The sequence below is a fragment of the Alexandromys fortis genome, unplaced genomic scaffold (genome assembly GCF_014885135.2).
Source record: "Alexandromys fortis isolate MF-2015 unplaced genomic scaffold, M_Fortis_MF-2015_v1.1 scaffold_3, whole genome shotgun sequence".
Lineage (NCBI taxonomy): Eukaryota > Metazoa > Chordata > Mammalia > Rodentia > Cricetidae > Alexandromys > Alexandromys fortis.
This window is the reverse complement of record NW_026067909.1, coordinates 18,129,737-18,157,566: the sequence shown is the minus strand read 5'-3', so window position 1 is coordinate 18,157,566 and position 27,830 is coordinate 18,129,737. Positions and strand designations below refer to the sequence as shown.

The 27,830-nt window shown below is 46.8% G+C and overlaps 2 protein-coding genes across 3 annotated transcripts; both read right to left on the bottom strand.

The window, feature by feature from the left end:
* Nucleotides 1-334: 334 nt before the first annotated feature.
* On the bottom strand, nt 335-21,432 carry Ganab (glucosidase II alpha subunit). Of its 2 annotated transcripts, XM_050137190.1 has the most exons (25): nt 21,336-21,432; nt 16,047-16,151; nt 15,819-15,927; nt 12,531-12,658; nt 9,948-10,127; nt 9,409-9,474; nt 8,529-8,602; nt 8,269-8,352; nt 8,085-8,181; nt 7,665-7,845; nt 6,868-7,021; nt 6,266-6,501; nt 6,047-6,173; nt 5,851-5,930; nt 5,479-5,622; nt 5,271-5,367; nt 4,690-4,791; nt 4,280-4,523; nt 2,835-2,899; nt 2,399-2,475; nt 2,240-2,314; nt 1,960-2,073; nt 1,731-1,843; nt 1,495-1,595; nt 335-1,389 (listed from the first exon to the last, which is right to left on the bottom strand). In XM_050137190.1, exons 1-25 carry the CDS (start codon nt 21,371-21,373, stop codon nt 1,280-1,282), a joined length of 2,901 nt encoding a protein of 966 aa, XP_049993147.1. In that variant the 5' UTR covers nt 21,374-21,432; the 3' UTR covers nt 335-1,279. The 2 variants fall into 2 exon arrangements, with proteins under 2 accessions (XP_049993147.1, XP_049993148.1); XM_050137191.1 differs by lacking the exon at nt 9,409-9,474.
* A 173-nt stretch (nt 21,433-21,605) lies between these two features.
* Ints5 (integrator complex subunit 5) lies at nt 21,606-26,430 on the bottom strand. The gene is made up of 2 exons (XM_050137650.1): nt 26,299-26,430; nt 21,606-24,741 (listed from the first exon to the last, which is right to left on the bottom strand). Exons 1-2 carry the CDS (start codon nt 26,376-26,378, stop codon nt 21,762-21,764), a joined length of 3,060 nt encoding a protein of 1,019 aa, XP_049993607.1. The 5' UTR covers nt 26,379-26,430; the 3' UTR covers nt 21,606-21,761.
* Nucleotides 26,431-27,830: the final 1,400 nt, after the last annotated feature.

Sequence of the window (27,830 nt, the reverse complement as noted above, 5' to 3'; positions counted from 1 at the left end):
CATATCTCTCATTGAGCCAGAGCCTCAAGGATCCAATGTCTTCATCTCCCCAGCACTGGGGTTACAAATGCCTGCTGCGCTACACTAAGTGTTTTTTCACAGTGGGTCTGTGGATCAAACTAGGGTTCTTACAGTTGTAAGACAAAGCAATTTTCTGACTCATCTCCCTCCTAAGACCCCTGGCTAGGTTATTCTATACAGTACTGGCGCTGACCGAGCTAAGGAAGCCTCATGCTGGCTCATTTTGCTAGAATGAGGCAGTTCACACATATTAAAATGGAAGGCCATTATTTTCTGAAGTACTTCAGTTTACAGCTATAATTTAAACAAATAATTATTATGTATGGTTTATCTTTTTATTGTTTCTCCTTTTATCAAAACTTGTCACAGTTAGGAACCCAAAGGAAGTAAAAAAAAAAATCCCCACAAACATTTCTCCTGGTTCCTGAGTCCTCCCTCATCCCTCTCCCCTTCCCAGGGTCTGAAGTAATCCCTGGATATACATGATCATCTCCCCCCACCCTCAGCCTTCTTCCCAGCAATAAATACAGGTGACCGTGATTCAGCGAAACCACAACTCATTTCTCTATCTTGAGTGTCCCCAAGGGGACCAGAGGAGGCAAAAGAAGTTTAATAACTATCCCCTCTTAACTGTGTGGAAGTTTCTCCCTCAAGGGATGGGAGAAATGCAGCAGCTCTGGAAAAAAACAGGGAAGAAAAGGTTGAGAGGAGAAGGAAGAGGATATTCTCCAGCAACCTGAATCTTGATCCACTCGTCCCTCACCAGTAAGGGATGGTCCCAGTGTATCAGTGGAACGGAGAAAGGTGAGGGTTGGGGGGCAGGGGGATGAAAAGGATAGGCAGCGGGAAAGAAGAGAACAAGGAAGAAAAAAAGGAACTCTAAAGTTCACTGCCCTCATTTTCTTCCAAGAAATGGCATTAACAGAAGAGGCAGAATAGACAGGGTCTGAGCAAAAGTCAGGGACCCCAAGGAGGGGAAAGAGAAAGACAAGGCCCCTCGGGTCTTCACAAATGAATGTGCTCCAGTTACAGCAACAGGATACTAGGAACAAGGCGGAAAGCTTGGAAACACACAGAAGGAAAGACTAGGTCATAAGAGGAATTCAGAGCCCTAGGACAGCCCTGTCATGCTGCCCAGATGTTGGCAGAATCTGAGTCTTGGAATTAAAAAGGTGAACTCTGAATAGGGTCCAAGGCAAAAGAAAAGGTAACTCAATACCACCGCACCCTCCTCACAACTCAAAACAATTTCCTTGGGTTATCGAAGATGGATACTCCAGTCAGATGCCACATTGATGCCAGGTTTACGCAGTATCAACACAGAGGTTTCAGGGTCATGTTGGAAAGACAGGCGACTCTCAGGGGACCCTATGAAAGGAAGACAAGCATCACAGTCAGCAATAGGCTACTTCTGCATAGCAAGGTTCCAACTTGCTTCTCTTTTGCCATCCCAAGGGCAGACCTATCACTAACCTTTGGCCTGGAGCACCACAGCTGCTGGTTTTCCAGCCCCCATTATGACCACTCGCTCAATCCAGACAGGTGTCTCAAGGTGGCCTTTGGGATCTGCTGAACTAGAGGCAATAAAAGGAAATGCCAATTGGAGAAGTTGTCAGGAAGACAATTGAAAGCAAAGTCAAAAGATGAGAAAAGCAGAGTGAACCTGAGCACCCCTGAAGCCCAGGCCCATGTAGAGGGTACCCCATTACCTAGAAACAAGTGTGTTTCCAGAGAATAAGAATCGACGGAACAGGAACTCATGGCGAGTCTGATAGCTAAATGTGTGTCCATCATCTAGAAAGAGCTCTCCTTGGGCAGTACCCTGAGCAGAAAGAGAGGTGCGAACTTAAGCCAAAGAGGGAGTGAAGGACACATCCCAGAGGACTGAGTTCTTGAACACAGGCAGAGGTTGAAGTAGCTCACCCCCTGGAGACTCACCTGGGGACCTAGAGCAACAAAGAGAGTGATAGGATCATCTTTCATACAGTCTGAAGAACGCCGCACGCGCATCCATCGAGGCACAATTGTCCCACCACGTTGGAACACAGGGATCTAAGGCAAAAGTACTGCAGTGAAGCACTACTCCTTTAGGCCTTGGAGCATCTTCTGCTCTTGCTCTTCTGGGCCCCCAAGGTCATTTGGACCTCGAATTACACATTTTCTCCCCTTCTGGAAATATACAAGCAAACAGGGAAAGCAGCTAGACAGGCATACTCACACTGTTCAGAGTTACTGGCAGGTACAGGGTCTGGGGACCATGATGCTTCTGATAGCTTTGAATGTCATACCATACCTGTGGATGACAAGATATTGAATTACTTAATGCACAGGAGTTCCATCCTGTTTGCTTATTTGCCTACAACATCCTGTAACTTACCTCTCCTTGGCCAGGCAAATAGACCTGCACACCATGGGCCCCAGCATCTGATACAGGGTGAATCAGGAGTGCATCCCCTAAAACATATAAGAATTAACATGGATCTGAGAGCATTGCTGCCAGTCTAGAGAGCATTAAAGTATCTTTCTGCTTCAGGTGCAGCCACAGTTACTCCACAACTTTCTTAACCTTCATACATACACATCCCATAAGTTCTTCTTTTTATGAGGGGCAATTCAAGATAAAGTTTTTCTGTGAAGCCTTGCCTTAGCTGTCCTGGAACTCACTCTATAAACCAGACTGGCCTGAAACTCAGAGATTTACCTGCCTCTGCCTTCTGAGCGCTGGGATTAAACGCATGCACCACCACCACCCAGTCACAAATTCTTCTTAAGTCTAAACCCAACTCACTACCAAGTGTCCTCCCATTTCTCACCAAGCAGGAACTGATCCTCTATACTGAAGGTAGTCACATCCTGAGGATAGTGTACCCAGAGGGGCCTAGGAAGGAAGACAGGAAAGGAAGATATTACCTTCTCAGACATATGTCAAAGACATTCCTCTAAGAACCAGCAATAAACTGGGAGGCTGGGTGGTGGTGGCAGCACTCAGCAGAGAGAGGTAGGCATATTTCTTAGTTCAAGGCCAGCCTGGTCTACAGTGCAAGTTCTAGGACAGCCAAGACTACACAGAGAAACCCTGTCTCAAAAAAATAAAAACAAACGAAAAAAGAATGGCACTAAGGAGAAATCCAGGAGCTTCCAGCCAACTGAATGTTGCAGGCACACACTGCACAGGTCATTTTACTTCCTATCTTACTTCCGTAACTCCACTCTTCCAATGTTCTCTACCTTTAATGGCCTCCTCAAATACTTCAGTGACACCTAGCTGGCAAGACCCTTTAGGATCAGAGAAGTGTCTTCTCCATTCACAGTGCCAACCTCTCCTCTCAGTTCCTTCCCAAGGCCCACGGAATTTTTGTTTTTATTTCTGGCTTGTTATACTTGGGAATTTTGGCACCTGCAGTGTCCTTTCCATGTAATGTTCTTCCTTGGGGTGACATCTGCCCCACCCATTGTACAGGCCCATCTTAACATGCCGTTTTCTCAAGAGGGCCTTCTGTGACCTACTGACCTTTATCAAAAGACATCATTGCTGGCAGTTTTCCCGTGACTCTCTTTTTAAGACAGGGTCTTGCTATTCAGCACAAGCTAGTGTTAAACTCTTTTTTTTTTAAATATTTATTTATTTACTTATTATGTATACAACATTCTGTCTGTGTATGCCTGCAGGCCAGAAGAGGGCACCAGACCTCATTCCAGATGGTTGTGAGCCACCATGTGGTTGCTGGGAATTGAACTCAGGACCTTTGGAAGAGCAGGCAGTGCTCTTAACCACTGAGCCATCTCTCCAGCCCCTAGTGTTAAACTCTTGTACCTCCTACCTTAGCCTCCTCTAGCACAATTTTTGATGGGATGAAGGGCCACTTGTCATGCATGTGGTGGTCAGAGAACAACTTGCATCTTGTAGGAGTCAGTTTTCTCCTATCATGCTCTGGCAGTTGAACTCAGTTCCCTACATCTGATGGCAAGTGCTTTTCTTTACTCACTGAGCCATTTCATTAGCCTCTTTTTTTCTTTCTTTCTTTTTTTGGTGGCACCGGGGACTGACTGAACTCATGGCCTTGTATATACCAGGCAAGTGCTCAACTACTCTATCACTGAATTACATCCTTGGACCTCCCTTCCACATTTCATATTCAAATCAGATCTTACAAACAAGGCTCTGGAAACAGAAAGAAAGAGGCCCAGACACCCAAACTGGACCTCGTTATCTCCCAGTCACTCTGCCTGACTCCACAGATCCTGCTGACTAATTTACCTTATGACAGGAAGTCCTTCCTGGTGAGCTTGATAGAAGAGGGTATACCAGAAGGGGAGCAAAGAGTACCGCTGGTACAAGGCATCTCGGATTGCATCTTGGTATTGAGGTGCTAACAGCCATGGTTCTCGCCGCCCAGTGTCCAAGTGGGCATGAGCCCGAAAGAATGGCTGGTAGGCACCCATTTGGTACCAGCGCACAAGCAGCTCTGGTTCTGGGTTCTTGAAGAAGCCACCCACATCCGCTGGGAGAGGAGAAGTAGCAGGTTGAAGAAGGGCAAACAAGAGGTACTGGCAGATGTGTGTATGTGTGTGTATGTATGAGTGTGTATATATTCATTCTGTTCTTTGCTCCTACCCAGGTCCTGTGACTTTATCCCAATCAAAACCCCAAATTTCTTCCCCTCTTACCACCACAGAAGGAAAGTCCCACCAGTGCCAAGCTGAGACACATAGGGATAGAAATCTTCAAATGATCCCATTCTGCAGTGTTATCCCCTGTCCATACAGCTCCTGAGAAAAAAGTCAAGGAAGGAGCTTGACAAAGAGAAAAGGGCTCAGCCTTTAGAAAAGTGTCCTTTGACTCGCCACTTTTGCTTGACAGCAGCCAGGTCGCTCTGAAGATATTAAAGTTAAACACTACTCCTTTTCTTGTTTTGGTTCTAGGAACTGAGCGGGACCTTGCATAAGCTAGGTGGAGTTCCCCTGCAGCCCTCTCAGAACTCTTACATGAGGATTAGACATCCCATTCACTCTCTGGTTCCCCTCCAGAGACACCATTGCTCCTCTGGTCTGGCCTTCATACTTTTTGTGTTAGAGCTCTATTTTTTGCTTATTTTTTCTCTTGAGACAGTCATACCAAATGGCCTAGACTACCTACAGTCTAGGCAGCCCTAAAACTGAAGCGCCTCCTGACTCAATACCTTAAATGCTGGGGTTGCAAGCACTCCCCTTCCTGCACAGCTGCCACAACTCTATTCTCCAAGTCTTACCAAAGCGCTGGGAGCCTGCGAAGAAAGCCCTACTCAGGACGAAGGGACGTTCGGTGCCACCAGAGCGCTGTATCAGCCCATCAGCAGTCGCCATGTGCTGGATAGAAAGTCAAGAGAGAGAGTGAACAAACGCCATCTGTCATCTGGTGAAAACTACAGTCTTCACGTTTAAGTTCTGTTCTTCCTACTTCTTCTCTCAGTCCCTTACCACATATAAGCCATAGATGTTATGGATGTCCCGGTGCTCCCAGCCACCATAATGCACAGCATCCTTCAGCATGGTGACCTCAGGACCATTGAACACAGATGGTTCATTCATGTCATTCCAGACATAAAGGTTAGGAGCTGAACCCTGAAAATACAGGCACCAAGTATGTACAGGAAAGAGGTGAGGAAGAAGAGAAACACTGTCAGAAAGAAAGCTTCTAGAAATCCAGAACCATGTATTTTTCAGAAGCCTCCAAGATCTTCAAGTCCCCATGAAATGTATAAGCCCCCAAAAAAGCAATGGTATTGAATACAAAGGCTTAGTCATGACAAGAAAGTAGGAAAGACAGAAGGCATGAACAGTCTTTCCCACCTCATAATTGTCAAAGCTGAACATGTTAGCCCACCAGGACCTCATCCTTGGATTAGTGAAGTCAGGGTAACTAGCTGAGCCTGAGAGAGAAAAACAGCAGCTGTCAAACCCCAAAGAGGCAAAAACAAAGCCTAACAAAATAATTCTACCTCCTTGGCCTCCCAATAGTCTCCCCTTTAATTCTCGGCCTGCTTACCTGGCCAGCACCAGCCCTCATAATCAGAGCCATCCCGAGTTTTAACATACAGCCCATGGTTTCGCAGTTCTTCATGAACTCGGTAGCCAGAGTCTACCTTGATGTGGGGGTCCACAATGGCCACCAGCTAGGGGCGAAGAACAAAAGTAGACATGGTTGAGATGATCATGTCTCACCCTTACAGTGAGAAGACCAAACAGAGCTGCAGGCCACACTTACCTTCCTTCTCTTGGAAGCCAAGCGCTCAAGCATATTGAGAGGCTGAGGAAAGCGGGTAGGGTCCCAAGTGAAGTACCGCTTGCCATCAGCATGCTCAATGTCCAACCATATGACATCACAGGGCATGTTGTGATCATCAAAACCCTGATCCACTTCTGAAACATCAGCCTCATCCCGGTAGTTCCAACGGCTCTGGTGGTAGCCAAGGGAGAAGAGAGGGGGAAATGCCGGTGTCCCTGCAGGTTCACCAAAAGATGGTTACAAACTAAAGAAATAGCTAAAACATTAAGAGTACAGCACTTGCCACTCTTCCAGAGGACCAAGTCTAGGCACCAACATCAAGCAGCTCACGGCCACCTGTAACTTCAGCTCCAGGTGCTGCCTTCTGGCCTCTGAGGGGGCACACAAATACACATGCATGCAAACACACACTAAGGAGGAAGAAAAGGACAGGGTACGAAGGGGATCAGATTAAACCCGATCCTTAAAGGAAGGCAGGGTAGAAAAACAGGCTGAGAGAAAATGTCTGAAAATGCACAAACCTAACTTCTCAAGAACAGAAAAATGAAGCTATTGGCTGGCAGAGTGTTAACATCACCTACCTGTGAGACTAGCATACTGCCGAAAGATATCAAAAACTGAAGGCCCAAGCATCAGGAAAACATCAATAATGCCACTCTCTGACATCCAACGAATGTCTGTCTGTGGAGTCTCCCCAGATCCCTGCAGGTAATCCAACATCTTCCCAAACAAGGTCTACAGAGGAGACAAATGGAAGTCAGCTTTTGATTGCCAACTTGAGACAAAAGCAGTAATTTTTGCTTGAGTGCTCACACAGCTGGCCGCTAACACCTTACTGTGTGGTCTGAGAATTAACAATCAATTCCTCCAGGAGACTTTCACAGACCACACACCATCCCGCCGGGCGGTGGTGGCGTACGCCTTTAATCCCAGCACTTGGGAGGCAGAGACAGGCGGATCTCTGTGAGTTCGAGACCAGCCTGGTCTACGAGAGCTAGTTCCAGGACAGGCTCCAAAACCCCAGAGAAACCCTGTCTCGAAAAACAAAACAAAACACCATCCCCTCCACCATAACAGCCTTGGTGTTGCCATTTACCACTCCTGAAGCCCTTGCCTTGTAACCCACTGATACCTGTTGTCTTCTGAGACTGAGGACCTTTTCAATCTTAGTAAGCAGATAGCCCCTAAACCCAGAGTGTTCCTACAGAATGGAGTGAATCTTCTCAGGCCAGAGGAGCTATGACTTCACTCATCTGAAGGACTATCTGGCAACGACTAAGGACCATTTCCCAAATAAGCTGTGCCACTAGTATTCACACTCACATTCCAGCATCCCCGGCAGACTTTTACCATATCTCTCCCCATGCTACACTCTTACCTTCCCAGCAGTGTTGGAGGATATATCAACCCATGTCTCAGCAGCATTAAGCCAGAAGATGCCCAAGTCTCGATGAGGGTTGTGTGCCAAGAGCACAGGCACAGACCCATATAGAGCCATAGGGTTGTTCAGCTCATACTGGAACACATCCAAGTTGTACAGGCGGTACGGCTCACCACCCCTGGTAGCAGACAGACAGACTTAAGCTAATGACTGTTCAAGCTATGGCATATGCAAATGCCACCCCACAGACATAGCTGAGAGAACAGACTTGTTCCTTCAAAGAACTTTATAACCCAGAAAAGTAACTCAGATATGGGAAGGGAGTAATGCTTGTCTTGAATACTCAAGTGAATGAGCAAAACTCCAAGCCTTGGCTGCCTCCTTTCTCAACCATCCCAGTGTAACTAGTGGACTCACTCAGTAACCTTCAGTCTCAAGCTGTCTGCATGCTCGGGGATCCCATACACATGTTCCATCCCTGGCAGAGAGAAGTCCAAACCTACAGACATGGGTCCTGAAAGAAAAGCAAAGGCTGATTTACAGAGTTTCTGCTTGCCAAGATATACCCATGCCCCTAGCCAGGGCTTTCCTGGCCCCTCACCGTAAGGCTTGCTGTCAGTATGAGTTTTGAATGTCTCCTCCCAGGCTCCTGGCTCATCTTTCTCAGCCTTCTCCTGGGTCTCCTCTGGCTGAAAAAATAAAAATTAAAAAAAAAGGACTGATACTCACGCACCAGTTGTCGTCTTTCCCATTCTATGTTCTACATCTCATCTGTGCTTCAGGAAGAGACTAGGCTCCATTTACTCAGCAGCCTCCCAGTCATCCCTATGCTCCGCTCCAACCACCCACCACCACTTCAACTTGCCTTGTCACCATCCCCAGGCGTTGCCTCAGGCTGGGCTCCATTGCCTTCAGCTGGGTCTTTTGATTCTTGCCTGGAAGGTAGGAGAGCTGTCTGCTCCAATCCAGAGCGGGCAGGGATGAGGGGCTAAGGGAGGGAGGGGTGAGGGAATAGAGAGCCAAGGGTCCAAAGGAATGAAGGCACTGGAGGAGGGGACTGAATGTTAAAGCTTGGGAAGGGACCCCAATAAGCAGGATGGGGAAAGTACTAACAGAGGAAAATGAGGAATAAATGCTAGCAGGAAGTGCCTTCTATACACATGCCCAAATCAGCAGTCTCTGTGGTGTCTAGAAGAGACAGCAGGGTGGCTCAGTAGCCTAGGTTCTAAATGCCAGTCCTGGCTCTGCTGCCAGAGAAAAATCTGACCTTTCTTGATCAGGCTTTACACAAAAGCCTTTACATAAAAAGCCTCTCCAAAAGATTTGCCAAAGAATGCTTTTCATGGTGACACACGCCTTTAATCCCAGCACTCCAGGCAGTAGAGGCAGGTGAAGTCTCTGAGTTCGAGGTCAGCCTGGTCTACAGAGTGAATTCCAGACAGCCAGTACTAGACAGAGAAACCCTGTCTCAAAACAAACAAAAAAATGAACAACAACAAAAAGAATGCTTTTATTTCTCTCCAGGATCTTGAATTTATTCCAACTTGGAACCAGGAACTCCAGCAAAATGGAAAACCCCTTCACCCCTTAGCAAAGAAATAAGCTTCCTACATTCCTCAAGGACTCCCAGCGGACTTCCAGACAGGGAAATAGCAAACAAGGACCCAAATCCCCAGAGGGCCAGAGTGAGGGGTAGGTAAGGGAAGAGGAACAGATACAGTACCAGTGGCCATGGATTTACCTAGAGAAAAGGTTCTTGATCTTATCCCACATGCTACCGAGCGTGAGACTAACTTTATCCGAGAAACTGGGGCAGGAGGAGATGAGTAGGGAAGGGGAAGGAGGCACAAAACCAACACAAAAACAGAAACATAAAAGTGAGTTTCAGTAGACAAACTTCTGGAGATGGGGGGAAAGAAACAATAAATAAATAAATAAATAAATAAATAAATAAATAAATAAATAAATAAATGGAAGAAAATAAACTAGGGGTATGTGATGATGTGAGAAGGATAAAGAAAGAGCAGATCCAGGCAAACCTCCCAGAGGAGATGCCCAGTGTATAGCTCAGGGACAAAAAATAACTGCCTCCTGATATGTACAAGAAAGAGAAAATTGCAACCCAGGTCTGGTTTTTACCCTCTCTGATAGATGGAGTCTCCCACCCTCCTGCCCCTATCTGGCTGTTCTGCACCCAGTCTCTTCCCAAGAACACAATACCCAGTAACAGTTCTAGGCACTACCACAGTAAGTCCCCTCAAGTCCCCACCCTGTACTCACGGGACCCTGGGAGCCCTCTGGTGCTCAAAAGCCATAAGTCCTCGGGCATTGACACTGAGCAGAAGACTGCGATCCTCTAACAAGTCAAGGCGGAACGGCCGTGCTGTCAAAATGATTTTGTATGGTCCCTCAGCCACTGTTAGCTCTACACTGTTGTCATCATGGCCAGAGACTGAAAGTCTGGAAAAGAGATTAAAGGAGATATATGACTAGGTAAAAGGCCAAGAGACCTGCTACAGGCAACAGGTTCAGAGAGAAAAAAATTCATCAGAGCCTTTTTCTCTTTGAACATTTTTGGGGATTAACAAGACTACCCAACAGGCGAAGATGCCTGCTACCAAGTCTGATGACCTGAGCTTGAGTTCCAAAGACTTACACTGTGGAAGGAGAGAACCAATCCCCCAAATTGTTCCCTGGCCTTTACATGCACGCTACAGTGCATACCTAACCATAATACAATACACATGCAGGTATACAAAAAAAAAAAAAAAAAAAATCATTATTTTTTTGTATGTCTCCATCTTTTTTGTGGGGACGGGTTAGCATGTGCTACAGTGAACATGTAAAGGCCAGCATAAGACTTTTAGGAGTCTGTTCTCTCCTCTCATGTTAGGTCCAGAAGAGTCAACCTAGGTCCTTATTATAAATAAACAAATAAATAAATCCTTAGATAAAAAATTAATATTTTTCTCCAAGAGATAAACAAAAACTTTTTTCTTTTCCTTCTTGGTTCATGTTTAAGTCTTTGTTTAGTTTATAATAATGGGACTTTATAGCCTAGGCCAGTCTCTAATATCTATATTAAAGAGATTCTCCTACGTCAGCCTCTCAAGTAGTGAGGATTATAGATGCTAACTACCATGCCTGGATGAGACACTTGTTCTTGTAATGCTAGGGACTGAACCCAGGGCCTCGTGCACACTACACAGGTGCTCTACCACTGAGCCACATCCACGGCCCAAGAGAGATTATGTAAACAAAACAGTATGTGCTAACATCACAGGTAGAAAACTGACTGACACATTAACCTGACAGTATTAACACTAAAAATTTGTATTTATCAAAAGATACCTTCAGGATCATCAATAACATTCAAAATCTGAAAACTGTCTCAGTCAGAGGAATCTATCAAGGTATGACAACCGGATGCTCTCTGATATCTCGGCTAGGGCAGAAAGGTGACCTAGGCAAACCTAAGGAGATCTGAATAAGCATGGACTGTGGTTAGCAGTGCAGGGCCACCAGTTCACCCAGGAAGACAGACAGACTACAGTGATGTCAGCGAGCACACCAGCTGTGTGCGGTACAAAGGAACCCATTCCTTCAACTTTCCTATAAATCTAAAACCACTCCAAATTACAAAGTGTGTGAAATACTGATCCTCACTCAGCCTTGCACACGTTAAGCACGTGTTCTATCACAGAGCTAAAAGCTCCCCAGTCCAAGTATTTTGATTTTCTTTTCTGGAATAACTTAAGCACAGGGCCTACTAAAGGACTCCATAATTGAGTTACATCCTTAATCTCAAGCTGCTTTCTTTTTTAATGACACCTTTTGTAAATTAAAAGGTTACAACCTAGAAAAAAAGTACCCACAATATATAAATGGCAAAGACTCAAGATTAACAAATTCTCTAAGCCAGTAAGGACAAACCACAGAAGAGATGAGCGGGTAGAAACTGTCAACTATTATCTCACAAAACAGTACACCCAAAGACAACATACAAACAGGGCCTGAGGAAAGAGCTCAGCTGCTGAAGGGCTTGCTTGCCTCACATCTGTGAAGAGCAGGGTTTAATCCCCAGAATTCACAGTGTGGTGGCTTCAGATTTAACCTCAATACTAGAGAAGCAGAGATAGCTGGATGCCTGGGAATCACTGGCCAGCCAAACTAACTTAATTAATGAGTTCCAACCAATGAGAGATAAAAATTGTTCCAAAGATTGCTCTCTGGCCACACACCCTTATAAATACATCCATTTATACACACATTCACATAAAAGAAAACAAAACATACAAAGATATTCCATCTCATTAATAAACTGGGAAAGAACATGTGTGGTAGCTCATGCCTTATAATAATGCCAGTCCTAGAGAGACTGAAAGCACTAGGATCGAGTGAGTATGAAGCCCAGTGTGGCTGATACTACATTCCAGACAAACCTGAGTTACAGAATGAGATCCTATCTCAATAAAAAGGAGAGAGAAGAGAAACAGATGCAGCAGATACCTGTAATCCTGTAATCTAAACATATGAATAAATATAAAATAAGTATTTGAGCAATTGTATTCTAGACAGCTGAGAAAAAAGAAGAGAGGGAAGCCTGGCAAACAGAGATGCGTTGGCTTGCTTACTTCCTTTTGACAGCAGTACTGAGCCTAGGTCCGACAGAAGACAAAACACCACTGTTTGCTGAGTGAATATACAGAGTAAAAGGAACTAAACAGCAGAAGGAATAGAAGCTGGAAAGGCTGGAGGATGGGAGGTGCTAGTCAACTATTTTTCTGATATAACAAAGTTACCAAAGGCTCATCCGGAAGGAGAAAGGGTACTCAGACAGAGATCCTTCTCAAGAAAACTTACCGAGATGTGGGGGGATCAGTCACCAAAATATCCTGTACTCGGTATCGGGGCCGCCGGGGCTCTAGCTCATCGATCCTGATCCGAGTCATATTCTTCTGAAGCCCCTGGAGCTCCAGCACAAGGACCACCTACAGAAACAGAAACCTGAATCTGGAGAAACAAAACAGACCATGCCATACAAACCCTCCGAACCCTTCCTCTCTAAGATGTCTCTTCTCAGTCTTTTGCCTACTGCTCTGATTTAAAAGTAAAACATACATATTTTTAGATTTATTTTTGGTTTTTCGGGACAGGGTTTCTCTGTAGCTTTTTAGAGCCTGTCCTGGAACTAGCTCTTGTAGACCAGGCTGGACTTGAACTAACAGAGATCTGCCTACCTCTGCCACCCAAGTGCTGGAATTAAAGGCACGTGCCACCACTGCCTGGCTTAGAATAATTTATTTTTATGTGTGTGTTTCACCTGAGTGTGTGTGTGTACCATGTACGTGCCTGGTGCCCAAAGAGGTCAGAAAAAGGCAATGGTCCCTGGAACCAGAGTTGTAGATATTTTGTGAGCCACCATGTGGGTACTAGAATTCAAATATGAGTCCTAAAGAGGAACAGACGAAAGGCAGGTGCAGTGACACACACTTTTAATCCCTGCACTTTGGAGGCAGAGGCAAGGAGATAGAGCTCTGTGAGTTCATGGCCAGACTGGTATACAGAATGAGTTTCAGGATAGCCAGGGCTGTTTTATACAGAAACTCAGCCTTAAAAAAACTAAGAAAAATAAATAAAAATAAACAAAACCAAAACATCAAACTCGTAGTGAATCTAAGTTTTTCTCTAGCTGTGGTCACCCACATTGCATCACCCAGCTTCACTGAAGCCTTGGTTCTCAACACACAACACGCACTTCTTTGTACTTTTTGTGCCATCATGGCACACTATGCCAATGAACACTGCCTAAGACACTTTGGCTCATACTGGAGACCACTGTGTATACAAAATTTTCTGTTTTTACAAAAATATAACAGCTTGCATTTTAAAAATTACCAGGTTGGTGGCACAGTCCTTTAATTCCAACACTTGGGAGATAAAAGCAGCAAGATCTCTGTGAGTTTAAGGCCAGTTAGGGCTATGTAATGAGACCCAGTCCCAGGATAAATAAACAAACAATTGCCATATGGATTGTTGGCTTGAGGTTTGAGTTTCACAAAAAAATGTATGTTCCAGGTCGGAGAGGTGATTCAGTGGGTAAGAACACTGGCTGCTCTTCCAAAGATCCTGAGTTCAATTTCCAGCAACCACAGGGTGGCTCACAACCATCAATGCTAGGAACTGTTGCCCTCTTCTGGCATAAAGTCAATAGAGCACTCATATACATAAAATAGATAAATATTAAAAAAAATTTAAAAGTCTGGGACAGATAGGGCTACATAATAAAACCCCGTCTTGAAAATAAACAAACAAAAAGTAATGAATTTTGGTTTGGGATTAGGCCAATTTCCAACAATTTTTTAAGTATGGCTTTACCCATACATCTGCCATTTTATTTTATTTTTGTTTTTTTTTTTTTTTTAGTTTTTCGAGACAGGGTTTCTCTGTAGCTTTGGAGCCTGTCCTGTCACTAGCTCTTGTAGACCAGGCTGGCCTTGAACTCACAGAGATCAGCCTGCCTCTGCCTCCCAAGTGCTGGGATAAAAGGCGTGTGCCACCACCGCCCGGCTATTTTGGTTTTTCGAGACAGGGTTTCTCTGTGGCTTTGGAGCCTGTCCTGGAACTAGCTCTGTAGACCAGGCTGGCCTCGAACTCGCAGAGATCAGCCTGCCTCTGCCTCCCGAGTGCTGGGATTAAAGGCGTGAGCCACCATCGCCCAGCTCACATCTGCCATTTTGTATGCGGTAGTACTTATATGAAGTGGAATCTCAACTCTGAAAAGCCCTGAAGATGTTCTATTTCCAAACAAGACTAAAGTCTTCATATAAAGAGAAGCAAGCACATCATCTCATCAGAATACAACTTTGCTTTCATCTTTAAGAAACTAAACAGGGCTGTGGTGGCGCATGTCTTTAATCCCAGCACTTCAGGAGGCAGAAGCAAGCCTGGTCTACATAGTGAGTTCCAAGATGGTCTCCAAAGCTATAAAGAGAAACCCTGTCTCCGGAAATCAAAAACAACAAAACAAAACAAAACAAAAGGCTTGACCAGGTGGTGGTGGGACACACCTTTAATACCAGAATCCCCAGCACTTCAGAGGCAGAGGCAGACAATCTGTTAGTTTAAAGCCAGCCTAGCCTACAGTGAGTTCCAGGTCAGTCAGGGTTACACAACAAACCCTGTCTAGAAATACCCACACACATATGGAAAAGAAAAGAAAAAAAGAAAGAAAGAAAATTATATGTGTGTCAAGTAACGGTTGTAAAATAAATTTGTGGTTTCCTTAAATGTCTGACTTGCACACACACACCACTTAAACACAACTCACTCACTCTCTCTTCACTATAAAAATTTCTTGCAGGACTGAAGAGATGGCTCAGTGGTTAAGAGTACTGACTGTTCTTCTAGTGGACCAGGGTTCAATTCCCAGCACCCACATGGCAGCTCACAACTGTCTGTAACTCCAAGATATGACACTCTCATGCAGACATACATGCAGGCAAAGCATCAATGCACATAAAATAATTCAAAAAACTTTTTTAAAAAATTTCTTGCAAATGGGAGGCTAGAGAGATGGCTCAGAGGCTAACAGCAGTAGTTGGTCTTCCAGAGGTCCTAAGTTCAATTCCCAGCAACCTCATCACAGCTCACAACCATCTATAATGAGATCTTGGTGCCCTCTTCTGACCTACAGGTATAGATACAGGCAGAACACTGTGTATATAATAAATAAATAAATAATTTTTTTAAAAAAATTTCTCGCAAATGGAAAAAGTTAATAAAGCCTTGGACTAAGGAACCTGAAATCAGATTTCTTTAAAATCAAAAGTCTCTGGATCAAAGATATTGCTCAACTTTTATGAGAACTAGCTGCTCTTCCAAGGGTCCTGGGTTTGATTCCTGTGCCCACATGCTGGCTCACAATGGTCAATTACTCTGGTCCCAGTAGATCTATCATACTCTTCTGGCCTCCATAGGGACTGCACCACACTGTACACAGACATATGAAGGCAAAACACTAATACACAGAAAAAAATTAAAAAGTAAATGTCTCAGGATTGTCTAACAGAAGACATTGGTTACAAGTTTCTCTTTCCCAAGTTACCACCCATTTCCCCATCCCTACCACCTTTTCTTGTCTCGCCTGACCTTGGTGACTTCATGGATCAGATGGACTGTGAGAGCATCAGGACCAAGCTGAAGTGTGTCCAGCAAGGCACGGTAAGGAGAGAGGCCTGGCCGAATGCTTCGTTGCCGTCTGCAGTTGGGAAGTAAGGTTAGAAGGCATCTCAATATCCTTAGGTGTCTCTACTTCCTTTCTACACTACCCACACTACCCACATACCCACTTTTCATTCACCTCTTCCAGAAACATACTTGCAAAAAGAACTCTCATCACAGGTCTTAAAGTTGCTTCTATCCACAGCAAGGGTAATCCCCAGACAGACCCCTAAACATGCCAGTACCAAACTTAACCAAGACCTATGGAAAAAACAGACAAGGAGAGAAGAGTTAACACTTTGGTCAGGAAGGGCCTCACCTTCTTACCATAACCCTAAAAATAGCTCATGAAAGCCAACCACATTAAATAGGGAAAATCAGAGTAGATAAAGGATGAAGGCAGTCCTGAGTCCCGCATGGTGTCTTTAATACTAGCACTCAGAGCGCAGAGGACTGTAGGTCTATGAGTTTGAGGTCAGTTTGGTCTACATAGCTAATCCCAGGCCAGTAAGGAGATCCTTGTCTCAAAAGAATTTTTCTTTCTTTCTTTCTTTCCTTCCTTCCTTTTTTTTTTTTTTTTTTTTTTTTTTTCAAGACAAGGTTTCTCTGTAGCTTTGGGGCCTGTCCTGGAACTAGCTCCCGTAGACCAGGCTGGCCTCAAACTCACAAAGATACGCCTGCCTCTGCCTCCCAAGTGCTGGAATTAAAGGTGTGTGCCAACACTGCCTGACTTTTTTTTTTTTTTTTTTTTTTTTTTATAAAAGTTGCCCAGCAGTGATGATTCACTCCACTCCATACCCCATTAATCCCAGGACTCAGATGGGGGGGGGGGGGCAGGTGAAATCTCTGAGCTCAAGGCCAGCCTGATCTATAGAGTGAGTTTCAGGACAGTCAGGGATACACAGAGAAACTCGATCAAAAAGAGAGAGAGTGAATAGTCCTCAAAGGATAGCTCATTCACACTATCCTCTCAAAAGGCAAAGAAGGCTGGGTGGCGCACACCTTTAATCCCAGCACTGGGGAGGCAGAGGCAGGTGAATCTCTGTGAGTTCGAGGCCAGCCTGGTCTACAAGACCTAGTTCCAGGACAGGCTCAAAGTTACAGAAAAAGCCTGGGGGGGGGGGGGGGGGGGGGGGGGAGAGGCAAAGAAAGTAGACAAAGCATCTCTGGCCTTCAAAGGCTCAAGTACTGACTGCAGTTACATCAGCATCTCAGAGGGAAGAAACAATAACAGTCAATCCCAAAGGAAATGATCATACCATGTGTGTACATCAGAGGAACAAAGCAAACACCACCCAGTTAGTCTGCTGGTCACAATTCCTAAGGTCCTAGCTTCCCTGCAACACTAGGCATTCAGCATCCTTTGATGCACAGTTCTGCATCTTGAAAACAAATAACCATCACTATGTAAGGCTAGAAAGATTAACAGCTGAAAAACATACTAAACCCAAAGGGTCTGATATGTCTCTTGCTTCCAAATGACTGAAATTTTCAAAGACTCAATACCCTCACATCATCTTCAGAGACTGATTTAATTAGCCTAAAATAGGGTCTGCGAAGCTCCCTATGGCAAGGTGTATGCATGTGGCCCACAGCTCCTTGGGAAGCTAGGGCAGGGTTAAGAATCATTTGCGCACCAAAAAAAAAAAAAAAATCATTTGCACACAGGAGACTAATTCCAACAACAGAATGAGAACCTATCTCAAAAACAATAGTTGGATAGGCAGTGATGGCTCACAACTTTAATCCCAGTACTTGGGAGACAAAGGCAAGTGGATCTCTGTGAGTTCAAGTCCAGCCCGATCTACAAAGCAAGTTCTTGAAAAGAAACAAGAAAAAAAATCAGGGGCTGGAGAGATGGCTCAGCGGTTAAGAGCACTGACTGCTCTTCCAGAGGTCCTGAGTTCAATTCCCAGCAACCACATGGTGGCTCACAACCATCTGTAATGAGGTCTGGTGCCCCCTTCTGGCCTGCAGGCATACAAACAGACAGAACATTGTATAATAAATAAATAAATATCCTCTAACTCATGAGTAAGCAGGACTCAAAGCTACTTCTTTAAATGCATTTGCTTTCCCAACTTTTGTTTTGTTTTGTTTTCCAAGACAGGGATTCTCTATGTAGCGCTGGCTGTTGTGGAACTCGCTCTGTAGACCAGGCTGGCCTCTCTTCCTCCCAAGTGCCGGGATCAAAGGCATGTGCCACCATTGTAAAGCACTTTCCCCATTTACTTTCACTGTTTTTCTTAGTCAATAATAGTTTTTGTTTTTTGTTGGATTTCTTTTGTTTTGTTTTGTTTTTTTGTCATTCCCCTCTCTCTCCCACCAGACTGGAAAATTAAGGCATAGAAAGGTCAATCATCTTTGAACAGCTACTAAGGGGTGAAAAGGGGCTTGAGCTCAGTCCTGCATGACTCTAAGACCGTGATTACTAAAGGATAGAAAGTTTCCTAATCCCAGATCAGACCTGCTACACTAAAAAGCTTCACATCAAGGTTGTCACTCCCACAATGTGTCACCAAAGGCCAGGGACTAATAGTCTCATTTCAATAAGTTAGTTTTGGGACTAGGAAGACACCTCAGTGGTTAAGAGCACTGGCTGCTCTTCTAAAAGAACTGAGTTTGATTCCTACACCCACATGCCAGCAAACAACTTCGGTAATTTATTTCAGAGAATCCAACACCCTCTTTCTGGCCACACACATAGGGCACAAACATGCAGGCAAAAAAAAACCAATACACGTAATAAAGTTTCAGTTAGCCTAAAGAATATATTCACCAACTAAATGAATCCTATATAGGAACTCTCAGATTTTAATGTCTAGTAATGTGTAAGCCAGACAGTAGTGGTGCATGCCTTTAATTCCAGCACTTGAGCCGGGCGGTGGTGGCGCACGCCTTTAATCCCAGCACTCGGGAGGCAGAGGCAGGAGGATCTCTGAGAGTTCGAGACCAGCCTGGTCTACAAGAGCTAGTTCCAGGACAGGCTCCAAAACCACAGAGAAACCCTGTCTCGAAAAACCAAGGGGGAAAAAAAAATAAAAAAGAAAGAAAAAAAAAAAAGAAAAACCAAGGGGGCTGGAGAGATGGCTGGAGAGATGCTCTTCCAAAGGTCCTGAGTTCAATTCCCAGCAACCACATGGTGGCTCACAACCATCTGTAAAGAGGTCTGGCGCCCTCTTCTGGCCTTCAGGCATATACACAGACAGACTATTGTATACATAATTAAAAAAAAAATTCCAGCACTTGAAAGGCAGAGGCAGGAGGATCTTTGAACTCGAGGTCAGTCTGGTCAACAGAGCAAGTTCCAGGATTGCCAGGGCTACACGGAGAAACCCTTTCCCTTGAAAAAGAAAGAGTAACCAACCAAGTATAGTGGTATAGAAGCAGAAGACATGAGTTCAAAGTCACCCTCACCTACAATAGTAAGTCTGAGGACTATCCTGAGCTATGGAAAACTCTGTCTTGAAAATAAGACAAGAAACATTTGTTATATTTATTAAACAAACATTACCAAACCTTGGACCAGAGATTTATCTACTTTACTTCTTAGTGTTGAAGACTGAACCCAGGGCTCACTCATGGGGCAAACATTCAGGGACATCCTCAGCCTCTAACATCAGCCTTTTAAACAAGTCCTTTCAGTGACTATGATGGAAGCAAAACAGGAACACGCTTAGAAATGTTCCACGGGGAGGGGAGAGGGAACTCACAAGACGACTTAGCAGATAAGGGCACTAGCTGCCAAGTGTAATGACCCAAGTCTGATTATCCAGGACCTACACTGTGGAAGAAGAGAATCAATTCATTACATACACATATGCAGAAGTAAGTGCACATACATGTGCACAGGTGCATGCACGCAGGCAAATAAATGTAAAAAAAACCTTAATTAAAAAGAAGGGGAAGTCATGCATAGTAGTGCATCTTTAACTCCAGCACTCAGAAGGCAGAGGCAGGCAAATCTCTTCTGAGTTCAAGGCCAGCCTGGTCTACATAGTGAGTTCCAGGCCAGTCAAAGGTAGACTGGCAAGACCCTGCCTCAAAATAGAAGTGAATAAAAAGGAGGTGGGGCAGGGCAACACAGACCCAGATCTTCTTAGTAGCAATGAAACCAACACTGGGCCTATCAGACTCAGTTATCCAGCTTCCCTATCTACATGGAAGAAAACTACCACAGAGAGAGAGATCAATCAAGCCGTGTTTGATCCCCAGAACCACCAAAAGAAAATTTTGAAAAGGATCAGTTAACAAAGAAAGCTCTCTGGAAGAAAATTTTGAGAGGCTGGCTGGCAGTTACCAGTAATGAAGTCAGCCAGAAAAGTGAGGAAACACTAGAAATTGGTGCACTAGGCTAAGCAGGAGTAAGCACCAGTACAACAAGCAGAAGGAATGCTACCAGGAAAAAAAAAAAAGAACCACAAGGATATATACAGCCCTGGTCCTGAGTGGCTGCTACAGGAAACTGGGCGACTATCCCTGTGCCCACCTGCCCCAAATAGCAGTAGTGAGTGAGCAGTTTAGCAATTAAATACTCCCTGGAGCCATATCTTCAAATCTATAAAATAGGTTTGGGGAGATGTCCTAAGGATATGATTTCTAAAGGATATTTCCAGCTATGACTTGTTGACTCTAGGAATTCAGGGATGCCTTAAGCACCCCAAACAAGAGGTGTTCACAAGCTGGAAGTCAGGAATGAGCTTTAGTCCACTTGTGTATTGGAAAACTAAGTTTATGATTCACCCTTTCTACACTGCTGCTGTCAGTACACGCCTCTTCCCAACCCATTATATCCGTTAGGTGTACCGCGCTTTGCGACGCTGATGTGTTTCTAAGCTTTTTTTCGGTTCTAGAAAAACTCCAGAGCGCATACCAAACCATTCGATTACATGTTGTGTTTGAGCAACATTATCCATGCAGACTGTGAACTTATTCCTGCCCGAGTCGTGCCCACCAAACGAGCATAAACGAAACTGGTCAGGACTGGTGAGGAGGGCAAGAGGGTAATACAGGACGACCTAGACACCGCAGTGCTTGCAGCCTGAAAGAGGAGCAGTGTGGCAACAGGCTGCTTTATCACAGGCTGGGATGCATTTCGTCCCTCTACCTGCCTCGACGGCCCTGAGCACTGCAGGCAGGAAGGAGGCGGAAGCATTGACCACCACGAGCCGCCAAGGGAGAGGGGGCGGCTGGGAGCGGCCAAGGCGGAAGGGAGCACCCAGCTTCAGCCTTTCTAAGCCACCCGGCGAGATCCAGGAGCCCCACAGACAAGGGCCGCAGCGACTCGCGAATCTGCCGCCGGAGGCTGAGGCCGCCACCACGGGGACAAAGAGCCCCTGCGAGGCCAGGAGTAGCAGGGTGACGGGAAGGCATAAAGAAAGGAGCATATAGGGCTCGGGGGATCTAAGGGCGTCCGGGCGCGCCCCCGGGTTCCGGGCTCCTCACCGCCTCCTACGCGCCGCCACTGCCGCTACCGCCGCCATCTTGTACCCGGTTTGCTCCTTGACCCGAACCTACCCGCCCCTGCGCACGTTGAGCCACGTACCCTAGTCCCCGCCCCTTCCGGCCCTCCGATTGGCCTGGCCAGAGCGCGGCCGGACGTCTATGCCATTGGTCGATCGCGTTCTAAATTATGGATGGGGCGTAGCTTGATGTCCCCGCCTCTGCATTCTCAGGCTTTGGCAGCTTGCGTAGGCAGATAGAAACACTGGACTATTTGTCTCAACTCCGCAAATTTTATTTAGAAAAAATGGGGTTTGAAAAAAGTGACATCGCTCATTAGTACGGACTTAGAAGCCTCCACCCTTCTGTAGCACCTTAGTCTCTTCTTTCACTATTCAACCTCCCTCGATTTCTGGAGCAGAGAAAAGGTCAAGTCCCCTGTCGAAGCGAATTGGACGATGAAGGTGCCTGAAAACGGCCAGAGAAGAGCCCCAGGCGATCGATGTTGCGGTGGAGGACACTATGCAGCACAGCCAAGTGGGGTCCTCCTTCACCTCCACCCTCCCTCGAAAAGTCTCGTATGAAGCGGCCACGCTCAGACTGGAAGATGAACTTCTGGGGCAAGGGCCCATGTTCCCGGAGAAAACCCCAGACACTAAGCAGCAACAGACGCACTTCAAAAGGTGCCAGTTGGCTAAATACCTCGTGCATATTACCCAAGGCTGGTGGCAAGAGGCTTCCCTCAGCCATGACAGCCACCAGGGTGCAGGATGCCTCCAGGTGCCAGGGGGAGTGGGCTGTATCAGGGTGTCGAGAGGCTTCCCAATGGCTCAAGAGGGCAGCCAGCAGCCCCCGCAGCAGCACGGAGCAGTAGCACAGGGCTGGGGGAGCAGCTGCTACCAGCTTCAAAAGCTCAAACAGGAGGGGTTGTTCCCGGAAGCGCCGACCAATGCGGAGATCCCGCTCCACAGTGGCCCGTGCGTGATCCTCAGGGGGCCAGGCCAGCTCAGCACCAGCTGCATCAGGACACACGCTCTCCACTAAGGTCACCGCAACTGCTTTGGCTGCCTCTGGGCTCAGGGTGGGGGCACCCCAGCAACCCTCACACTCACTGCCCACAGGTGCACTGCAGCAGTGCACTAAAAGGCTAAGGAGGCTCTGGGTGTTATAGATCACTTCCTGATGGTTTCGAGACTGAACAAGCTTAGGTGGCTTTAAGCCACGACCTATGACTCCAGCGTGGAAAACTGACCAGATCCCTCCAGGACCTGGCACAGCTGCAGTATGCCTCCGGTTAATGTCCAACAAAGAGGCAGAAGCCAAAGGGGTTGAGACAGCTGAAATAGTGTCATTGTCCCCATCCATTTCCCCTCCAAACAGTTCTGTGTTGCCCCGATGTAAGGCTCCCTCAACTAGCAGCTGCAGGACAGCCTTGAGCCCAGCTGGGGAAGTCTGAGAAAGGCGTGTAAGAAGCTGGGAGGCTGAGGCCACGCCAGGAGGACCATGTAGCCTTAGAGAAGCAAAGAAGCGGTGTACCCCAGCTCTCACTAATCCCAAAAGTTGGGAAGGAGACAAGGACTCTGAAGGAAAAGGACATATTGCCAGGAGGGAGGCAGCAGCTTCAGCTACTTCCTCCTCTGGATGTAACAGAAGAGGAGCCAGATCAGACAGGTGGGCTGAGGCCGACTCCCCAAACCGGGCCCCTAAGGCTGAAGGGCCTTCACCACCCTGCTGTTCCCACCCCACTAACAAGGCCAAATTGCGCAGAAACCGGGCTGTGAAGGGAGGCTGTAGAGTTCCTGCATGCACTCGAGCCAGGCAGCTTCGGAAGGCCAGGGGAAGAAGGCCAGAGAGACTAACCACTAGCCCTGCATATAGCTGGGTTGCCAAACTCAATTCTTCAGGGCTTCGGGCTCTGCTCAGTAGATGGCCCAAGGCCTCAGGTCCACAGCTAGGTCGAGTATAGACAGACAGTAGGCCCAGGAGCTGGTGCTGCCAGAGGAAGCGCTTCCGTTCCAGCCGTAATGTCTCTCCACACAGCTCTCCAACATGGTTTCTTAATGCATCAAGAAAGGGCACTGGACGAGGAGGTGGGGGTGGGCCCAGCACCCCTTCTCCAGGAGACCCTCCACGATGATGAACCAGTTTTTGTAGATGTAGCAATAGCAGCTGGATTAGCCGGTCACAGGCCTCTCTTACTGTGTCTGGCACAGCCAAGCCCTGGGTAGTAATGACTGAAGCAGGCATAGCTGTATCCACTAAGAACTGCAGCAGGCGGTAGGCACCAGCCCCAGAGGCCTGACTCACCAAATGCACAGCCAGGTTTAGCATGTTGTCCAGCTCCTCTCTGGGGAACCCCTGTAGGTGTTGTTGCAGCTGGCTTAGCACTGCTGGGGGCTTGAGGCAGTCTACAAGTTCTCCAGAGACTGTGCCTAGTAACGCTGGTGACATGACTGCCAGCTGCAGCAGGAAAGGAACTGTAGCCTGCAGGGAGGGTTCCCCATTGCGGCTCCCAGTACCCCCTGCCAAGCTATCATGAAACATGCGCAGGAGTTCCCGTCGAATGCTGTCTCCATGGCGAGAGGCCAGATGCCCTAGGATGCCTACAACTGAAGCAATCTTGGGCACCCGTTTTTCCCCAGGAATAACAGGAGATCCAGGGAAGGGGTCTGTAGACGGGGTTTGAGAAGAGCTTCCACCACAAGCACCAGCTCCTCCTCCAGCCCCGCTATGGACACAGAAGTCCTTAAGACCACAGGAGAGGACTCGGGAGATGATGGTACCAGGAAAAGAAGAGCCAATATGGGCCACAACCCAGTCAAAGTGTGGCGAATGCTGGACAGAAGTGTCCAGCAAGGCATCCACACATGCATCCGGGCAGCTACCAATGAGAGCCGACAGGCATTGCACATAGATGTCCATCAACGTGCGGGTGGCCCTGCAGCCCATCCACAGCTGCAACAGTTCATTGAGAGAGCCAGTGGCATGGGGAACACGCTGATGCTGACCTGAATATGTACTGCTCAGCTGTCCCATAAGGTCAATGGACCATGCACTAATCACAGGTGCCCAGGCCTTTGGGTTGGCCCGGATGAACTCACATAGCACCTGCTGCACTTCGTGGACCACATCCTCTAAGCCAGGTCCACCAGCAGGGACATGGGAGGATGGAGGTGGACGGAGGTGGGGTGGACCAGCCACAGGACTTTCCTCTAGGGCAGCTAGGTGGGCCCGGACACTCTCATCAAAAACACCTCTCAAGTGGTCCAGTACAGCAGCCCGAGCAGGTGGCAAAGACCGGAGCAGGAGAAGACCACATCGAGCATGTTCACGAGCTGAGAGCTGGTGGCCCAGAATGGGGTCTACACCCGTCAGAAAAGCTTTGATTTCTTGGGACAGCTCCTGGGCACTAAAAGGAAACAAAAGAATTGACTCAGAACACTGGGAGATGTTAGAAAGGTTACATTCCTTCCAAGAGCTTCTGACTGTCTTGTGAATACTAGGGTGAAATGTCCCTCATAAGAATCACAGAGGTTCAGAAGCATACCCAAGCCTTGGTCACTTCAGCCATTCCGAAAATGATATCTGTCTTTCAACAATAACAATCATATCAATAGCATGTTACCTTTCAAATATCCAGGTATCTTTCTTCTTTTTCAGTGCTAGGTATCAAACCCAAGGCTTTAAGGCATTCTAGGGTAGAGCTCGCTCACTGAGCTACATCCCCAGCCCCATTCTGACAACAATATGGTTAGACTGTTATCCCATTTTACAGATTAAAAAAATGAAAGAAATCAGGCTGAATGCTCCGAATGGGCAGAAATCACTTCTATGCTCTTAAAACAGAATTCGTGGCTTGCATAGTGGCAAATACCCTTAATCCCAGTACTTGGAAGGCAAAGGCAAATGGATCTAAGTTGAGCTCGAAGCCAGCCTGGTCTACATAGTAAGTTCCAGGACAGACAGAGCTACAAAGTGAGACCCTGTCTCGAAAATTAACAAATAAATCAAGAAAAACAAAACCACAGAATTCAGTTCTATTAGGATGCTGGAATATGGAAAATATTCAATGAAGATTTGGTGAATTAAGTAAATACATTCTGGAGTTCTATACCCGCTTTAACATCTTCTACCCGCCCCCCCCCTCTACAGCACAAGTACCCTGAAATCTTGTAAAGGCCAGAAAATTGTAAACCCTTTACTAAGCACTCTCCTTTGCAAATGTGTGCCTTCTCATATTGTAGAATTCCGCCAGACTTGATGGACAGGCCTTTAATTCCTTGTGAGTTCAAGGCCAACCTAGTCTACTTGAGTTCTATAGATCACTCCATAGAGAGACCCTACCTCAAGAAAATAAAAGAGTCCTAACCGCGTTTTAAAAATCATCTTCAGTGTGCCGAGAATGGCGGCGGGGGCGGTCTAAAGTCTTTCAATCCTTCCCCTCCCCATATATAAGCTCTGTCTTAAAGGTTCAGAAAGCTATGTTGAGGCAGGAAGTAAAATCCCTTTCCTCTTACTGTCTTTTCTGTCAAAAACAACAGCATTCTCTAGGCTGATAGGGTTCTGTGCCATCCCTCTGGTTCAAAAACAAAAGGGCACCTCAAAATAAAGGACTTGTGCAAAGGAAGGGCTAGCTCAGCCTTGGTTCCCAAGACACTCTCCATGTAGTCTGAGCCTCCTTGGGGCAAAGGGGGCAGGGAGGCTGGGTTCTCAAGAGTCTTGATGTCCCCAAGAGCTGGCAGAGCAAGGCCGGCATAAGAAGCCACTGAGGTCTCGGGGGAAGCATAACCAAGGGCAGCCCAGAGTTTTTAGTGAGGCGGTCCCTGAGTTTCGGGAGGACGCGACCAGAATCTCTGAGAACCCTGACGCGAGTTCTCAAGGTATGATCCGGCTTTCTGTAGAGAAGGCTGGGCATCGGCGCGGGGTCGCGCGATGAGGGGGGGGAGATACCAAGGGCTCTGACTACCTGAGAGGCGCGGGACCGTGGGTGGCGGGGGCAGGCCCGGGTGGCCCTGGGGCCCCGGGAGGGTCGCACAACGCGGACATCCCGGAGCCCTACCCGGAGCCTGAGGCGGGAGCGGCGAAGCACAGGCGACGCATGCGCACTGACTGGAAACGAGACAGAAACCAGCGACCCCGCCTCTCAGGAAAATCAGTCCGGCCAAGTCTGAAGCCCTAGTACTTTGGTTCCGCGTCGCATCGGTCACAGCAGGTATAGGGTTGGCCCTTCAAGAACCTTCTCCCCCACGCCTTCCCCACAGGGCCTCCTCGGCACAGGGCACGGAACCGGGCGGTGGTGGCACACGCCTTTAATCCCAGCAGAGGCAGGTGAACCTCTGAGAGAGAGAGAGAGAGAGAGAGAGAGAGAGAGAGAGAGAGAGAGAGAGAGAGAGAGAGAGAGAGAGAGAGAGAGAGAGAGAGAGAGANGAGACAGAGAGAGAGACAGAGACAGAGAGAGACAGAGACAGAGAGAGACAGAGAGAGAGAGAGAGAGAGAGAGACAGAGAGAGAGAGACAGAGAGAGAGAGAGACAGAGAGAGAGAGACAGAGAGAGACTGTAATCCCAGCACTGAAGGCCAACCTGGTCTAAACCAAGACCTAAACCAGCCAGGGCTACATGATGGGACAGTGTCTAATATAGCATATTTCTCTTTTTTGTTTGCCTGCTTGTTGTTTGCTTGTAGAGATAGGGTCTCATGAATTTAAACTCTCAGTCCTCCTGCCTCTTTCTCCCAGGTGCTAGGATTACAGGCATGCCACTACACCTAGCTTTTGCTTTGTAGATCAAAACTGCCCAGGCTTTTGTATAATTCTTTGCTCAAGTGCTCTTCCTCCCTCGGCCTCCACAGTAGCTGAGATACTTGCCCCTACCCTGGCTTACTATGGGGCTTCTTGCCCTTAAAGATTTTACAATCTAAGGGAGCCCATTTAGGTTTGGATTTATCTGCCAGTGTTGGCGATATAACCGACTGAACTAGCTGCCTGGACCCTATTTCCTCATCTCTAAGATGTGCATGACTTATCTGTCTCACATAATATAAATACTTGAAATAATTTATGCAAAGTTCTTTTTTAGTTTGTCTGCTTTGTATTTTATTTTTCGAGACAGGGTTTCTCTGTGTCCCTGGCTGTCCTGGAACTCACTCTGTAAACAGGTTGGCCTCAAACTTAGACTCACCTGCTTCTGCCTCCTGAGTGCTGGGAAGAAGTGTGGGTGCCACCACACCCAGCCCAAAGTTCTTGATATAATGCTGGATACAGAAACTGCTCTGAGTAACAAGAGTCAGTATGAAAGGGCTAGAGAGATAGATCAGTGACTGCTCTTCCAGGGGATCCAGGTTCAAAATCCACGCCCTCATGATGGCTCACAACCATTTCAAACTAAAGTTCCACACGGGATTATATTATACTCCTAAAGATAGCCATGGTCTAGTCCCTTATTTGGCCACTGACTCATTCCTTAGACAAAACACCAAGGTTCAACAAAGTTCATTATTT

What these genes read in the sequence shown, in the direction of transcription:
- Ints5 (XM_050137650.1), bottom strand. Translation starts at nt 26,378, where the DNA reads ATGTCCGCGTTGTGCGACCCTCCCGGGGCCCCAGGGCCACCCGGGCCT. An exon ending in CACGGTCCCGCGCCTCTCAG is followed by an intron (nt 24,742 to 26,298) that starts GTAGTCAGAGCC and finishes GTTTCCTTTTAG; the next exon opens with TGCCCAGGAGCTGTCCCAAG.
- Ganab (XM_050137190.1), bottom strand. Translation starts at nt 21,373, where the DNA reads ATGGCGGCGGTAGCGGCAGTGGCGGCGCGTAGGAGGCG. An exon ending in GGGACTTTCCTTCTGTGGTG is followed by an intron (nt 4,524 to 4,689) that starts GTAAGAGGGGAA and finishes CTCCTCTCCCAG; the next exon opens with CGGATGTGGGTGGCTTCTTC. An exon ending in GGAAACACACTTGTTTCTAG is followed by an intron (nt 1,596 to 1,730) that starts GTAATGGGGTAC and finishes TATTGCCTCTAG; the next exon opens with TTCAGCAGATCCCAAAGGCC.